The following is a 16,765-nucleotide window of genomic DNA, read 5'->3' as shown; positions in this document are numbered from 1 at the left end:
TCAAGAGCCACATCTGACACCTTTTGGTGTCCCCAGGCCTTGGTGCCAGCCTGCTGTGGCAACGCCTGCCTGACAAGCCCTGAACTGGGCTCTCCAGGAGCCTGACCAGGTTTTGGTCAACCCCTGAAATAGGAGAATAAACTCTCTGGCACAAGATAAATCTTTCAAAAACAGGGTCCGATGGACTAGGGAAAGGAGCCTGGTGCTACAAACACTGGACCCCATGGCTGCAAAACCTCGGAAGACCCAGGGCTGTGAAAACAACCCACGTGCACCAGAACCCCAGCCCACCTCCTGCTCCCCCAATGTTGGTGTTCTTTACCAAAGAATCAATGAAAATTAAAATGAAGATATGCATTCCAAGGAAATTTAGAGTGATCTAAACAGTGTGTCTCCACAGAAGTCCTTTTTTTTTTTTTTTTTTTTTTTTTACTATAAAGAGGCTACTGATACTTTTATGTCTTAGAGGGCTGGGTTCCCAGGTGGCTGGGGGGAGGGGAGCTGCCCCAACCCCACTGGGCACTGACCTGGATCTCCCGGGCGTGGTAGAGGACGACCAGGCCCAGCAGGATGACGGTGGAGAGGCTGATGAGGCATTTGAGTGCAAATGAGTACAGGGACTCCTGGACAAAGAGAGAGGGCAGAACAGACACTGTCAAGGCAGGCAGCCCTCCTGACCCCCCACCTGGTCACTTCACTCAGAAAGTGAAGCTCCGGTCCTCACTCCTCAGGCCTGGGCTGAGAGCAAGGCGGGCCCAGCACTTCGGCTTATAAGGCCTGGCTTCACATGGGTACAGCACTCTACAGTTTACAAAAACTGACCTCATGCAGACGTAGCACTTCCCGGTTTACAGGCTGACATGGCTCTCATCTCCCTCTGTCCTCACATCCACTTGGGGACCCATGTAACCTGGTCCTGACCGCTCTTGAAAAAGGGAAAGCTCTTTCCCTGCTCCTCGTGCAGCCCTTCTCTGGGGCTCCCCCCTCCCCCCGCTTGACCTTGGGAGGCAGCCCCATCCCCACCTTCAGCCAAGGTGCAGCCCCTTGTTGCAGGGCAGAGGAAACGGGCTGGAGACTTCTGGGCCCACCTGCTGCCTTCCTGCTGCCCCCACGGGGTGGACACAACAGGAGGCCCAGGGGCCCCCACCTTCCCACCTCCAGGGACCCCTCAGCATCCCCCACCCCCCTCTCCCAGGGCTGATGTGGCCCCCCACCCCGTGCCCAAGGGGTCTCAGGGAGCCCAGTGGGACCGGCAGGGCCTCCCTGGGGTGCCAGGGGGAAGGGCCACACCTACCTTGCTGTAGACCCCCCAGGACAGCTCCGTCTCCGTCACCATGACAACAATGCCGAACATGCCGAAGATGAGAGCGTAGTCACTGAGACGCTTCCGCTTCTCAAAGAGCGCCCGCCGGTGGCCCAGACGGTGGCCCACGCTGGGGGGCTTTCCCGAGCCCCTCTGCCTACCCGCCTCATCCTCCTCCTCATCTTCCTCTTCTTCCTGGTCCTGGGGCTGCCCCCGGGGGCTGCCGGGCGAGGGCTGGGCCGGCTCACTCTTGGCTACCACCACCTGGATGCCTGGGCCATTTGGAGGCTGAGGCGGGTGGCCGGCCTCGGGGTCCGGAGGGTCTCGGCCCAGGGCACCCAGCCCGCCACCCAGTGGCCGTCCCCCGAAGCCATTGTGTCTGTGGCTGTTCATGACTATGTGGGTGCTGGGGTTGGGCTTGCTGCCGGCCGCCCGGGGCCCGGCATGGCTCAGCAACTGGGCTCCCGCGCTGACCTGCAGGGCATGGGGGACACAGTCGTGTCAGGGCCTCAGCAACGGACCAGAGGGCTACGGACCCCACCCCAGCACATCCTGAGGCTGGAGAGGCCAGGAACCGACTGCGGCTGACACGTGGATTGGCCACTCCAGAAACCTGCCTATGTCCCTCCTCTGCTCCAAACATCCCCATGGCTCTCCAGTGCCATTGTATAAAAACTCAACTTCTCACTGTGTCCAGGAGGCCTCTGTGGTCTGGCTCCCACCCACCTTATCCTTCTCACTTTCCCAAGAGTCACTCCCTTCCAGCCACGGTGGCCTACCCATTACCAGATCCCGGCAAGCTTGGTCCTGCCTCAGGGCCTTTGCACCTGCTGTGCCCTCTGCCTGGAACACCCTCCTACCAGACCTTTGCCCACTGACTTTTCTGTGTCTCCAGATACCTCGAACAATGCCTAGCATTCAATAAACACTTCTGAATGCCTCAAGATGGAATCCGCTGGCTGGTTTGCCTGGGAGGACTAGAGGCCGTGTAAATGAGCAGCTGGGAGGCGGTTCCAATCCAGGCTTGTCTCCTTCTGACCTTCAGGCTCTTGGACAAGTTAATCTCGCTCTACTCCAGTTCCTCCCGTAGAGCCGTCCAAAGGCCTGAACACACTTACATAGTCACGGGATACGGCCAGGGGGAAACTGGGGACCACGGCCATGGCTATGAGACTCTCAGCTCCCTCCTGCTTAGATGGAGGGAGGTCTGTGATCTCCAAACACATTCCAGGACCAAAACAGCAATCCAGGATTTAACTCTAAGATCCCAGAATTGATGCTACAGGGTCTTGGGAGACGTGCTTGGCCTGGTCCTGTGACCTCGGGCCAGACTCAGTTTCCCCACCAAGGAAACTGGCTACCAAGGAGGAGACTGTCTGATCTGCCCCCTGCTCCTGCACAAGGCAGTGTCCCCTGGCGTCACATGAAAGGGCAAGGACCTTGAAGACGATGACACGCACATGATGAGGCTGCCTGGAGTCCAATCTCCTGGGTCCCAACTTGCCAGATCCTCCCCTGCCACCCCCACCCCCAGCCCACTCTCTCACTCCCCACCCCTGCAGGCACCCCCTGCTGCCACCACAGCCTGCATTTACTGAACACCTACTACATGCCAGGCTCTGTCCTTTGCACAGATTTTTCTCCTTAATCCTCACAACACCCCCAAGAAGAGGGTCCTGGGATTTGGCCAGTTGTACAGATGGGGAAACTGAGGTACCATGTGGTGAAGGGACCATCTCCTTACAAGGCAGATTCTGAACCAGGCTGCCTTGTGGGATTTCCCAAGAAGCCACGCAGTGGTGGGCTGTGGGCCAAGTGTTGTCCCCTTGGAAAAGGCCAAGCTGGCATGTGCTGGGGGCCCAGGAAAGGGGGCTGCGTGCACAGAGAGGACACCTCCCTGGCCCTGAAGCCATGTTCCCGGGGGTGACAGGCTCAGAAAGTGTCACATCAGGACCTGCCAAGATGAGCCATGTTGCCAGGCGGGACAGGGGTGACCTTGGCCAGGGCACTACCGCATGCATTGCAGAACCACCTGTGCCTGTGTCCGTGCCCTGCCCCAGGCAGTATCTGTCCCACTCACTACACGTCTCCAGACGAGGGTGCCAGCACACAGTAGGAACACAAGAAACATGAGTCTTAGAATGTGTCCCACTTCCATCCATGTCACCTGTGACTTGATGCGTCAGTTTATAAGAGCTGGCCCCATGTGGTCCCAGGACATCACAGATTATATGGGCTCATCTCCTGCAGGGCCAGCACTTCACAGTTTATAAGGCTGACCTTGGCCCTGATCTCTCTCTTCGTTCTCACAAGCACTCAGGTGCCACTCTCCTCTGGGCTAGAGCCCCTGCTTGCCACCTGAAGGGCTGTCGGCTGCTAGGCAGGGCTAAGAGCTTGCCACCAGGACACACACAGCGGCCCCAGACCCTGCCCTCGCCCAAGACACAAGGAAACCTCAGGCACCCCTCCCATCTTCCCTCCTGAAGGTGCAGAAGGCTCCTGCCCAGGGCTTGGGGAGCAAAGGCAGGAGAGGTGGTGGCCTGGCAGTCAGGACCGGAAGCGGGTGGGAGCGGTGCAAACGACCTTCCAAAATGCACCGATGAAGATGCAATTTGGGGATGTGACTCAGCCGCCCAACACACAGGCCAAATTCGGCCGTGTTTCCGCCATGCTCCTCCTTGCCTGGCAGCCGTGTCCTAACGTGTCCTGGGCAGGGAGGGGGTGGGGTAGGGCATGTGAACAGGCGGCAGGTGGCTTCTGGGAGGGCCTTCTTAGTGCCCATGTTGTTAATGCGGACCTATTGCTTATTGCGGGCCGAGACCTTGATGAGAATTACCACATTTAATCCCTATTGCCACTCAGCAAGGCAGGTGGCATTCTTACTCCCATTCTACAGAGGGGAGACAAGGCTCAGAGAGGTTCAGCACTTTGCCCAAGGTCACACAGCCAGGAAAGGCAGGGACTAAGTTAGTGCAGTCTGGGGGCAGTGGATGGCAGGATCTGCCTGGGTCCCTCTTGATGAGTGGCTGTTTGGAAAGGGAGCCAGCCTGGCCCTGTCCTTGAGGGGCCACAGAGCTCAGAACACAGGCATGGTGACTGTTCCACCCCTCCCACGACCTCATAGGAAATGGAAGGACAGAGTGGCCTGCCTGCGATCCCACAGGAGAAGGGGGCAGCCCGTTTCTAAAGACTGGGTGGGACCCTAGGGCCCTGGGGACAAGAGACCCCACCCCTCCCCAGATTCACCTTCCCCTCCCTCAATGCAATCTGGGCCTAAAGCTGGGGTCCCCGGGACCCTCAGAGATTTCCCAAAGAACCAGAAGTCCCTGTGACACCCCAGCCAAGGTTTGGATGTCCATGAAAGGGTGTGTTTTTCTGGGTGAAGGCCCTGGGTTCTCCAAGGAGTTCCTCTAAAAAGCAACAAACATCCTATGGGCTGCATTTCGTTTTGAGGGTTCCTGGAATTCCCCAAATTGTCTGGGGCACAGGACCTCTGTTCCTTGAATTCTGGGGTGACGGGATGAGCAAAACCCCGCCTTCGTGTCCCATCCCACGAGATGCTGTGGGAAACCTGTAGGCCAAGCAGGGCCGGGGGAACCCAGGAGGGCTCTTGAGGAGTGGGCGAAGGTGTGCAGAGAGCAGGGAGCAAGGAGGCCGACTCCTCCGAACTGTCCCACCCAACAGGAAGAGAAAGAAAATGGCCAGACCCGAAAGGCCCTCGAGTGAACTCTTTTACAAATGATGGGTTGATTGCAGAGGGACCTTTGGGTGTCCCAGCCAGGACGAAGTCACTGCCACTTCCTCATTTACCTCTTTAGTAAAGGGGCGTCTCGGTGCCATCCCAGCAGGGTCAGTGGCCACAATGGAGTGAGATCTCATGTGGAAAATGCTTAGCACTCAGCCATGGGTACGCCTGTTGTGGTGACACTACCGAACACTGTGATCTGTCCTTCAGAGCTGGACCAGGAGAACGTGACCCCTGCCCATCAGTCTCCAAGGCAGAGCCTCCTTGGGGCAAATGCCCACCCCATTGCTCCCAGGAATCATGGCCAGAGCAGCACATGGTAGAACCTTCCAGGATATGTGGGTGACTGTGGGTTGCGTGTCCCTGCGGAGGGTGGGGTAGGACCCTCGGACACACCTCCACCAGCACTCTTGGGGCCACAGCTCTGCAGGGTGGACAGGATCTGTTCGTCCTTCCAACCCCATGGGCTGCCCGACAGTGGGTGCAGCAAGTCGTTGGCTGACTGCCCCATCCCTTAGGCATTCCCCCCATCACCACCCGTCAGGAACCTGCCAGCAGCCAACAGGGTGCAATTAGCCTGCCCTAGCCTGCTGTCCCCAGTGCCCTCCACTCTGATGCATCTCCGTTAGCATCTCTGGCTCACCCCCAGCCTTCAGCACTCACATTTGTGGCCCCACCCTCCAGGACAGCCCAAGCAGTGCACTGTGCTGGGTACCCAACCTCTGTCCAGGGAGAGCTGGGGGACCCGGCTTTCCGACCCCTGCCGTGCTGCCCCTAATGGCTGGATACAGGGGCCAGTGGTGAGGGTCTCCTTCCTCCCATTACCATGTCAGTCCTGGGTCACTGCCTCCACCCCGAGAGCTCCCCCACCGTATCTATGGAGTTTAGAGACTCACTGCTCTGCCCCCGCCGAAGTGAACCCAGTACCCTCCCCCTCCAGGATGGGGGTCCGTGAATCTTTACTCACTCGGGCAGTGCACATACACACATTCCCCCCGTCGCCGTATCCCCTGGGCTGCGGACCCCACGGAAACCCTCCTAGCCCCTGCCCCAAACCGCATCTCACTCCGGGACATGCCGCCCTGGGTGCCCCTGCCCATCCCACTCAGTACCTGCGGGACTCGTCTTGGGCAGGCGGACGAGGCTGGAGGGGAGAGGGTTCCGCGCGGCCGCGGACCCCCAGGCAGGGGCCGGGGACGGGGTCGCGGGCGGGGCGGGCAGCAGCGGGCGGGCGCGAGGCCCCGGGGCGGTGGGGCCGGGGGCGGTGGCAGCGTGCGCATCCCCCGCCGCCCTGCCCACGGGCCCGGCCGGGGGTCGAGCGCCCGCCCGGGCAGGGAGAGGAGGGGGCGGTGCGACGCCGGCGGCGCAGCCGATTGGCCGATCCCGGGTTGGCACCGCCCCCGGCGACCCCGCAAGCCCCGCCTCTATTTAAAGATCCCTCATTTCCCCGCTTCCCCCTTCGCTCCCCAGCGAGCTGCTGCTCCTCAAACTCACCCTTGCCCCGCGCCGTGGAGAGGACCTTAGCGAAGCGAAAACTCCCGACCTCGAAAGCCTTTGAGAACTAACCACTCCTTTATCAAAATCAGGTCCCCAAACTCCAGCCACCTCTCAACATTTGCGCGCCTGGGGGCTGATCACACCACGCACTTGCTGAGGGGACAACTTTGCAAAGTGACTGGACATCTCCCTCCTGAAATGACCTCATCAAAGTCCTCTCCGTGTGGGGGAGTCTTGGGGTGGGAAGCAGGATGTTGGCAAGTAGAAGATGCCTCGGAGTTGGGTATGGGGGCTTCCAGGGGTGGAGGGGGGTGCCTGCTGGGGCAAAGGTAATCTTTGGAAGGAGAGAGCCCACTCAGACTTAGCCCCCTCCCCCAGTCCTAACTCCCCAAACCAATGCCAGGATGGCAGAACAGCAGGAGACTATTTTGGGGGTCCCGCAAATGGTGTCCCTTTCCCCTGGCACTGAGGATGGCCTTGGGCAACATTCATTCAATGTTAATGGCAGCTCAGAGGAGCCGTGGGGACTGGAAGGTGGGGAGCCCTTACCTCCTCCTTTTCCAGGCAGCCTCACTACCTCAGCCTCACCCTGTCCCCACCCTGTCACCTGGGTGACTGAGTCTGGCTCTGTCCTCCCCAGCCCAGGGGCTCCTGGGGGCAGCAGCTTCCCCCCATCTCTCTCCCAGCCCCCCATCTGTTTTATTCCTGGCCCTGAGCTTTGGACCAGGTCAGGAACATCTGATTGCTCATCACTGCCTGAGGGCAGCTGATCTGTTTTGTTTCTTCTGCGGTACCCAGAAAATAGCTGAGCTGAATGAATAAATGAGCGGACAGCTGCTTGGGCAGGGGGTAGTGTCCTGGGGCAGTGATGGTGGTGAGGCTGAGCACAGCCAGGTGATGGCCAGGGGTCAGCAGATGGGACTCCTGTTCCCTCCTCTCGAGAGCCTGTTCTTTAGCCCAGGCTGCCGGGGACACCCTGAAGAAGGCCTAGCCATGGTGACAGTGCACAGGTCTGTAATAGGTGGGAAGTAGAGGCCTGGGGACCACCCTGCTGTATCCACAGGGGCTCCAGGAGTGGGGTTGTGGGAACCCGAAAGGGATGCATTCTCAACCCTGCTCCAGCCTGCATCCCACTCATCCACTCACCAGCCCCCCATCCCAGGCCTCCTCAGACTCCCCTCAGCTCATTCCAGGCCTTTGCACTTGCTGTTCCCTTGCCTGAGCCACTGGGGGCTCTTTCTAAAGCACAACAGTGATGGAGCCACCCACATCTCTCTCAGGGTCTGGCACACATCCCTGTGCCGCATGCAATGCCCTGTCCCCTGACAGCCTGAGCCTGCCCCCGTATGGGTTCCTGCCCCACGAGAAGCATGCTCACCGTGCCTACGGGTGTCCCTGCAGCATCTGATGCTTTCTGAATTCAAGTCCAACAGGTAAACATCCAGAAATTCACAAAAGCATCGGCCACAGCCCCCAGAGGCTTCTCCAGCCCTCCCACCCTGCCCAGGCCCTGTAGGCTCTGCATCCACCTTCTCTCCCTGGAAACATCCCTATTTCCCTTTTGGGCTCACCTGCCCTGAGGAATCAGGGACCTTCTTCAAGGAGCTGACAGTCAATCTGGTGACCGTCTCCTCCTGCCCAAGTTGGCCATGCTATCTGCTTGAATCTCACCCCTCTGAGACAAGGCTGGCATTGGTGGACAAAGGTAGGGGGTGGATGAAAGTGAAGCTCTGGGTGGGATATACCCGAGTCTCCATTCTAGACAGCCTCTCAACAGCCCACAGCCAGCTGGAAGGGACCTGAGGAACATGCAAATGAACTTCAGCTGGGAGGCCCTCAGGACTCAGCCCCAGAAAATGACCTACAGACTGGTGAGGGGGTGGAGGCTAAACACAGAGCCCCTCCTCCAGGGGCCCAAGGGCTGGGCCACAAGTTCAGGGCAGTTGCCATGGGTCTGGGTGCAGGAGACCTGGGAGAACCTCCCAGGAACTGAAGGACCCAGAGGCAGTGGCCTGAGGAGGGGCAGACTGGCCACCTCCCCCCTCACCCCCAAGCTGCCCATTCACAGAAATCTCAGACCCATCCTGGGTCTAACCAATGACTGCCTGGAAGGAGGCAGGACCCTGAGTCCCCTGTGAGTGTGGGGATAGCAGAGTGGGGAAGGTATTCACTCACTCTCTCATTCATTCATTCATTCATTCATCCACCCATTCATTCACATACCCACTGAGCTCCTTCTCTAAGTCTGGCGCTGGGGATGCAGAGTCTGAGACAGATACAAACCTGCTCCTCTTTGAGCTGATCTTCTAGAGAAAGGGAACAAACCTCTCCACGTAAAGGACTACTAAGGCTTCCACACAAAAGCATTGGAAAAGGATCCCATGAAGTTGAGAAAAATAGGAATGGGGATGGGGAGCCTTTAACTACAGTGGTCAGGGAAGGCCTCTCGGAAAGAGAACATTTGAAAGGGGCCAAGGGGCCACCCCGGAAGAGCTGGAAAAGGGTACACCTGGCAGAGGGCACTGCAAGGGCAAAGGTACTGAGGTGAGACAGAGGAGGGTGTGCTGGAGGAAGAGAAGGGAGACCAGTGGGGCTGGAGAGAAGGAGTAAACAGGGTGGGGCGAGTCCCAGAGGCGGGCAGGGGTCCCACTCACAGGGCTGTGTGCAGGAGGGCTCTGAGCAGAGCGGAACTCCTGGAGGGTTAAGCCCCCTAGTGTCCTGTGAACTATGAGGGCAGGAAGGGGACAGGAAGGTCGGGGGGGGGGGGCGGGGGCAGCTGGGGCGGGCATCACAGAGGGCTTGTTCCTGGGTTCTCCAGTACAGGGACCTGGAGAAGCTTCATTTATTCTATCGGCATTTATTGAGCACCTCCTGTAGGCAGGGTTTGCACCCCAAGCGGGGGATACTTGTGGACAAAGTCACACAAAATCCCCCAAACTCACGGTTTTGGGCCAGTGGGCAAGATAAGACCTTGAATCAATAAATATATACAACTGGCCCTTGCAGATGGTTCACAGCAGAAATGAGGCCAGGGAGGAGTGGAAAGGGACTGTGCCTGGCATCCCCTGGTCCTCGCCGCGGGCAGCCCAGTGAGGAGCCCTCAGTCCCTACTCTGAAGGAGGAGGTGGCAGCCTGGGGGTGACACGCAGGCAGGGAATCGGCTTTGTCATTAGCACGGAGTTCCCGCAAGCAGCCGAGGTCTGGGAGACCCTGCCACATCCACCAGGGGACCTGCCCTGGGGCTGTCTTGTTCATTCAGCTGGCAGCGGCGTCGCTGCTCCAGACACTTAACTTCTCCTCCCTCCCTCCTCACTCTCGATCTGGAAGGCTCCAGACTAACTCTTCCCCCCCAGAGTCCCCCACATCCAATGGGACCCCAGGCCTGTCCACCTAAATTCGCTCCAGGCCACCCCTCTGTCCCCATCCCTACAGCCCCTGCCTTGGCATAAGCCCTGGGGCAAAGGCTCGATCGTCAAGCACAGCACTCTGCTGCATGGCTGTTCTGCTTTGAACAGTATCTCTCCCAGATTCCAGTTCATCCAGGACCTCAGAGTGTGACCTTATTTCGCCACGTTATTGGTCTTTGAAAGATGTAGTTAAATTAAGGTGAGGTCATACTGGATTAGGGTGGGTGCTAATCCGATGACTGGTGTTCTTACAAGAAGACCACATGAGAAGACACAGACACACACACAGGGCAGAAGACCACGTGAAGACAGAGGCAGAGACTGGAGTGATGCAGCCACAATCCAAGGAACATCTGGTGCCACCAGAGGCTGGAAGAGGCTTCTCCCAGAGCCTTCAGAGGGAGTGTGGCCCCACCAACACCTGGATTTCAGACTGCTGGCCTCCGAAATGTGAGAGAATGTATTCCTGCTGTCTTAAGCCACCCAGGTTGTAGTCATTTATTACAGCAGCCCCTGGAAACTCATACAGTGGTCATGGACAACAGACTGTCCCTCTCTGAGCCTCAGTTTCCTCAGCAGGGCAACGAGGACCCTCCAAGGGCAGGGGGAGGGGCCAGGGAGCTAACCCCCATTAAACGTGCCAGGCATACTGTGATGGCTGACTGGATGCTCCCAGTTGCCACTGGCCTGATCATGACCTGGACCATTTCAAAAGCTCCTTCCTGACCGCTCGGGCTCCAGTCCAGTCTCTGCTAGGCCCCCACAGGGATCTTTCCTTGCTAAAATATGATCATGTTGCTGCTAATTCCTAGTGCTCAGTGGCTCCCCGTGGCCTGCACAGCATCTGTATGGATAGATCCCTGGCATGGCTCCAATTGGCCACTGGCAAACTCCTATTCACCCTTCAAGACCCAGCTCAAAGAGCAAGAACACCTCCTCCAGGATGCCTTCCTAGATTTCCCCAGGCACAGTGAATCCCTCCTTCCCTCCCCATGGTCCCTCAGCATGAGGCAGAAACCTGGCCACAAACAGTTCATCCTCCATGGCCAGCTCAGTCCCAGAATCTGCCCACTCTTCTGTATCCCTGAGACCCCACCCTGGTCCTGGCCCAGCTGACTACTCAGATGCCCTTTTGGCCTCCCCTCTGGCCTTCTGTCACTTCCACTCCTGCCCCCAATAGTCCCTGTTCTCCACGGAAGCCACAGGGGCTTTTGAGAATCATAAATCAGACTATGTCTCTCCCCTGCTCACACACCCTCCATGGCTCCCCAGTGTTTTGCATTCCACTCCTTCACCTCAGCCCCTTCCTGCAGACACCCCTACCCTCACTTTCCTCCTTGCTCATTCTGTTCCAGCCACACCAGCCTCCTCACTGTTCCTCAGACATGCCAAGCTTCTTTCCACCTCAGGACCTTTGCACATGCTGTTCCCTCTGCCTGGTATGTCGCTCTCCCAGCTCTTGCCTGGCTGGCTACTCCTCCTCTTTCAGGTCTTAGCTCATGGTCAGCTCCCTGGAGAGGTCCCTCTGCCCAGCTACAGGAGCCTCCCCTATGCCCCAGTCATTCTCTAATACATCTCCATGTTTTATTTTCCTCCCAGCACATATCACAAGGGCATATTTGGCCCTGCCTCAGTCCTTGCTGTGTTCCCAGTGCCCAGTCCCGGGCCCGGCATACCATAACTGCTTAGTCTTTGTTGCTTGACTAAATGATCCCACACATCTGGGACTGACACTTCTGTCCTCTTCACATAGGCAGCTCACTGCCGACGCCAGAATGTCCATCAACATTTGCAGGAGAAAGAAGCAGCAAAGGAGCTGCTCCCCAAGGGTTGTCCCCAGGAAGTGAGGCCACGGGATCTGGGGTGGGGACCGTGGGGGTTAGGGTCCCTCCAACCCAGTTCAACTCCCTCCTTCTGGCTGTGTGACTCTGGGTGGATCACCGAGCCTCTCTGAGCAGGTTCCCCACCACCAGTGATCAAAGAAAGTGGACAGTGATTCTCCAGGGGGCTCTAGAATGCATAGTCATAATAATAATTATTATTATTAAATTATTAGTATTGTTTCAAAGGTTGGCACTTTTTTCTTACATCACCAGTTTTTCTATCCAACTCCTGGCCCCCTGCCCCCGACCCCCAAATGTGACCTGAGTTTGCGATTCACTCACCCTCCCTCGGGTGCAGGGGTCTTCCTGATGAGGCACCACCAAACGGCCTGTCCCCTTCAGTCCCGCTGGGCTACCACTTGGCTGGCAGGGGGTTGTGGCCGCTTTTCTTTCCCCCTTGACCTGTAAGGACCAGACATGGGTTGTGGGGTGGAGCAGGGCCCCAGGAGGGCAGGGGACGGACAGCTCCCAGACGGCCATGGTCTTTAGAACAGATCTACACTCTGACAAGCTGGGTTACCTTGTAAGTTTTAGGGAAACTCAGGATCAGTGGCGTTGTCTGTCCAGTGGAGCCCTGTTTCCTCCCGCATGCCCCTTGATGAACCCCGGCTGATACATTCCCCCCAGGCCCCCTCCCTGGAGGCCCCCCTCCTTCCCCTGACACTGAACGCTCTATCTGCCTTTCCTCATGCAGCTCCCTGTCTTCTTCCTCTCCCCCCCTCGCCCCCACCAATTCCTTCACCACAGGGAGAGCTGGGTGGGTGAGGCTAAGAGGGGCTGGTGTGAGGATAAAGGAGTCAGGAACCTCTGGCTTGCCTGGCTCTATTCTTGGCCGCCCCTAAGTCCTCCCCTTTCTGCAGCTGCCCTGGGAACTGTAGCTCCCTCACAGTATTCGCTGTCTATACAGGGCTGTCTCCAGAATCCCCATATGACCACAGTGCCCGTCTTGCCCTGGAGGAGAGGGCAAAAGGGGACACAGGGCAGCCCCATGGTGCAGAGGGGTGGGGGAGACCCCAGAATGGGACTGAAGGGAAAACTCAGCTGGCTGTGAACATCACAGCTGTCCTTTCTTTTGCCAGCGTCTGGGGTGGGAGCCAATGGCCGCCTGCATGGCTCAGGGGCTGCCTGTTCTAGCCAGGGGGACTTTGGAGTTGACTCTGGCCCTGGTAGGGCAGGGGGATGGTAGAAGGTCAACCAGCAGATGGGTGAATCAGACTGGACATTATTCTACGGGCTCACGATGCTCGGCCTGCCCATCTGGAATCCCCCCCACGTCCCAGGGATTTCCTTCAAGGTCTTGGGCTGGCTTGGGGAGAGGGGCTAGGGGGCACGAGGGACCTCGGAGCCAAAAGGAGGGAGCCAGGTGGTGGTGGTGGGGCTTCCCCATTCACTCCTGTCTGGGCCTCTAGCAGGGCGGAGAGACTTGGGGAGAGTGAGTGAAACCCTCCTCCAGTTCCAGGGTCCCCAGACAGGGCCCTCACACCTGTGGTTAAATGCAGGGAGCGGAGGACCCTAGAGCTGACACCATCCGCTGGGTTCTGAGGTTAGTGAGCCACAAACCCGGCTCTGCTCCTGCCCAGCTGCATGACCTTGGCTAAGTGCTAACCCTCCCTGGGCCTCTCTCCCTGTCAATGGGGGTGGGGGTAGGAGAAGAAGCTTAGGGAAGAGAGAAGAGCGTGAGCTCCAAAGGGCAGGCGCTCAAACGCACAGTAGGCTGGCAGGAGGGGGTTCCCTTCCACTCTGCAGCAAGGCCGGCCGGGGGAATCCCTGCCACACACTGGGAGAGAAAGGCCTGGGGGGGAGGGGGAGGTAATGGGGAGGGGCAGTGGGACCAGTCCTCCCCCCACCACACACACACACACGGAGGGCGGCGCGGGAGGGTGCCCATGTCTCCACCCTCTCCTCCGTGGGAGGATGTCTCCGCATCCCAAATTCCGGGAGCCAGAGCCCCCTTCTCCAGGGGTTGGGGGCCCTGGAGCTGACTCGGGGCTTGGTGTTGGGGGAGAATGGAAGGGGTTTCCTTCCCTCCCGCAGCTCCCCCTTTGAATTCCCCGACTCGGGCAAACCCAGACCTATACTCCCACCGAGGAGAAGGGGAGCGCCGCTGAGACCTCCACCCTGTAAACCCACCCCCCTACTGCCTACTCACCGGCCGGAGTCGGCCGCAGCAGCTGGAGCCCCCGCGCCTGGCCCGAGCGCGAAGACAAGTGCACCGCCGGGCAAGGGCGTGTGAGCCGGGAGGGTGTGCGCGCGCCGCCGCAGAGCTGACCCCCTCCCCGCCGTTCTGGGCCCCGCCCTGCCGCCCGGGGAGGGGGCGCCGACCGCGCAGAGGGAGAGGCAGCCGGAGGCTGCCACCGCGCGACCCCCTCCCCCGCCACGCTGCTCTAGAAGTGGGGGGCGGGAATCCCCGTTCTGGTCTCGCGCAAGCCCCCTCCTCGCAGGGGCGTGCCAGCAAATCTCCTAGGATGCTCAAAGAGCCGGGAGGACCCTCTGTCGCCGCTACCCCGCGGCGCTCATTTCATAGATGGGGAAACTGAGACCCAGACTGGGGGAGCCTCTGGCCAAGGCCCAGAGACCCAGCAGCACAGAATACGGCTGCCCCCTCACTCTGGGGGCCTCTCCCGGGGTCCGGGGAAGGAGCAGAGGCCAGGGAGACAGAAGAAGGCAATTAACCTCCCCCCACACACATACCCTGAGTGGGCCTGGAGTTACAGGGGGAACCCGGGGGTTTCGAGCAGCTGGTGATATTGCCCGGACTGGAAGGTCCCAGTGAGGGAGGAGGGACCCGGGGTGGTCAGAAAACAAACCACAGAAAACTTCTCCGTGTTATTGTTGCATAGTGATATCCTGATATTTGCCCTCTTCCCGCACGATTCCGGGACCCCACCGAACATGAACCGCAGAGGCCTGGATGGCAGGGTTTGTGAAGGTCACTCTGCCAAATTAGAACAATGCGGCTCCCGAGGTCTGGGTCACTAGGGGATGGAACACTGAGTCTAGGGCTCAGCCCTCCAGTGACCTTGGCTCTGCCCAGGCCCCTCTCCGAGTCTATTTCTCGGAGTCTCTGGATTGGACAGCGCCCACCTCTGGGGTCCCTACAGCTCTCGGGAGTCTGTAGGGCTGCCGGCTACGTCTTCCTGGTCTCCTCCAGCTCTCCCCCTTACCTCGAGGAAGCGCGGCGCCCTCTCAGACCACTGTCTTCTCCCTCTTCGCCTTCTGCCCCCGTTGCTCCGCCCGCCCCGTCTCTGAAACAGCCCCCACCCCCTTCTGCCTTGGCCTGGGGTGAGGGGGCTTTCCTCTTGGGAGCCAGAAGGCTTCTACAAGCCTCCATCCTTTTTTTTGTTGTTGTTGTTTTCCCCTCTTTTCTTCCATTCATTCTAAAAATAGCCCTCCCCCTTCCCCACCCCTAGCATCTCGTGAAAGGTAATGCTCTCCCGGGCGGGGTCCTGAGGCGGGGATTCCGCGGTGCGGGCTGGGCTGGGGGAGGCGGACCGCGGGGCGGATGCGGGGGCGACTGGGAACGCTTTCTCCCCCCTCCCATTATGTGTGTAAGCCGCGCTCAGAGGGAGCCGCCAGCGTGACCGTGACCATGTGTGGAGGGAAAGAGAACAAAGCGGCAGGGGCCCTCTGGGGTCTGCATTGTGGAGGCAGAGAGGGGGAGGGCTGCGGGAACAGCGGGGACTCGACAGAGGAGGGGCCTCACCCAACACCTCCCTGGGGGTGGCTTCCAGCCCTTGGTGGGATGCTGAGGCCCGTGTGAGGGAGAGTCGCGAGCCAGTGGTGGCAGGGCACGCATCATTTGGGGTGTCCTCCGCCCTTGAACACCCACAATTGCCCCGTGGGTCCCCCAGAACGTCCCCTCCCAGTCCCGCAGCTCATGTGTCCCCAGTGTCTCCCCACAGTCCCTTCTCTGTGATGCAGCCACAGAATTCCATCCTCACCCATGTGACTGACTGGTCATGTCCTGCCCCACATTACAGGCAATCTCCTGCTTGAACCAAGAGGAGGATCCTGACTCAGCCCGCTCCTGAAAAGGCCACGTGGTCCGGCCCCCACGTGGGGGCCCTTTACCCCAGCCTTTCAGCTGTCACCCTGTCCAGCCTCGGGGGCGTTTGCATCTGCTGTTCCTTCTTCCAGGATCACCCTTTCCTGGCTCTCCTCACCTCTTATCGTCTTTCAGAAGCCCGGTCCAATGTCACCTCCTGCCTAGAGTCGTTCCTTATCTGGCAACATCATCCTAGGTTACTGTCCTCATTCCTGGTGGGAGCGGGTCTGTTCACTTATTCACCTTCTGTTTCCCCCAGGGGAATGGGGGCCCCCGGTGCAACTTGGGCCTGGCTGATGAGAGGAGGGGGCCAACTCTGATCCAGCACCACCCCAGGAGCTACCCAGCTTCAAATAAAGGGATGGCATCACCCTCTGTCCAGTGAGCTGCCCCAGAAAGCACCCCTAGGACATGGCACAAAAGATGCAGGGCCTGATTCTGCAGGGGCACCGCCTAGGACATTGAAACTAAAAGCACAATCAGGGGCTCAAATGTTCCCCATCTGAGGACTGCTTAGCCCATTATCAGAATAACATGCCCCTGGGAAAAATGATCCATGGGGCCGAGTTTCTGGCCTGTTAAGCAGAAGCCAGGCGGGAGGTGCGGTGGGAAATAAATATGAAGAGCAAAGATGAGAAGTGGGGAGGGGGGAGGCAGTGAGGGGCAGCCCAGCTCCAGGGGCTCTCAGGGGCTGACCTTTCCCCGTTATTAGCTTTCCCATAATGTTTTATGGTCTTATACTTTTTGAAACCAAAGGGGAGGATAAAAGGAAAATTGCTTTGCTGCTGGAGGGTACAAAAGCTCGGAGAGGGTGTGTGGCCCTAAGGGATGGAAAATGCAGCTGTCTGTGTTGAAAAATCAAGTACTCCCCCCAGTACTTGCCTC

The 16,765-nt window shown here is 58.9% G+C and overlaps 1 protein-coding gene across 2 annotated transcripts in view; it reads right to left on the bottom strand.

Annotated features, from left to right (window-relative positions):
- KCNN1 (potassium calcium-activated channel subfamily N member 1) overlaps window positions 1-12,323 on the bottom strand; it is a 30,456-nt gene extending 18,133 nt beyond the window's left edge. The window contains exons 1-3 of one of the 2 annotated variants that reach the window (XR_004525997.2): window positions 12,118-12,323; window positions 1,295-1,777; window positions 528-623 (exon numbers count right to left, since the gene is read on the bottom strand). Coding sequence is in view for 1 of the 2 variants with exons in the window: in XM_033853928.2 (XP_033709819.1) it covers window positions 528-623; window positions 1,295-1,777; window positions 12,118-12,315 (777 nt within the window). In the remaining variant the exon portion in view is untranslated. The remainder of the gene's footprint in view (window positions 1-527; window positions 624-1,294; window positions 1,778-12,117) is intronic. The other variant, XM_033853928.2, reaches the window with a different exon arrangement.
- Between the last annotated feature and the right edge of the window lie 4,442 nt (window positions 12,324-16,765).

This window comes from Tursiops truncatus, chromosome 3 (assembly GCF_011762595.2).
Source record: "Tursiops truncatus isolate mTurTru1 chromosome 3, mTurTru1.mat.Y, whole genome shotgun sequence".
NCBI lineage: Eukaryota > Metazoa > Chordata > Mammalia > Artiodactyla > Delphinidae > Tursiops > Tursiops truncatus.
This window is presented reverse-complemented; position numbering and strand designations above follow the sequence as displayed.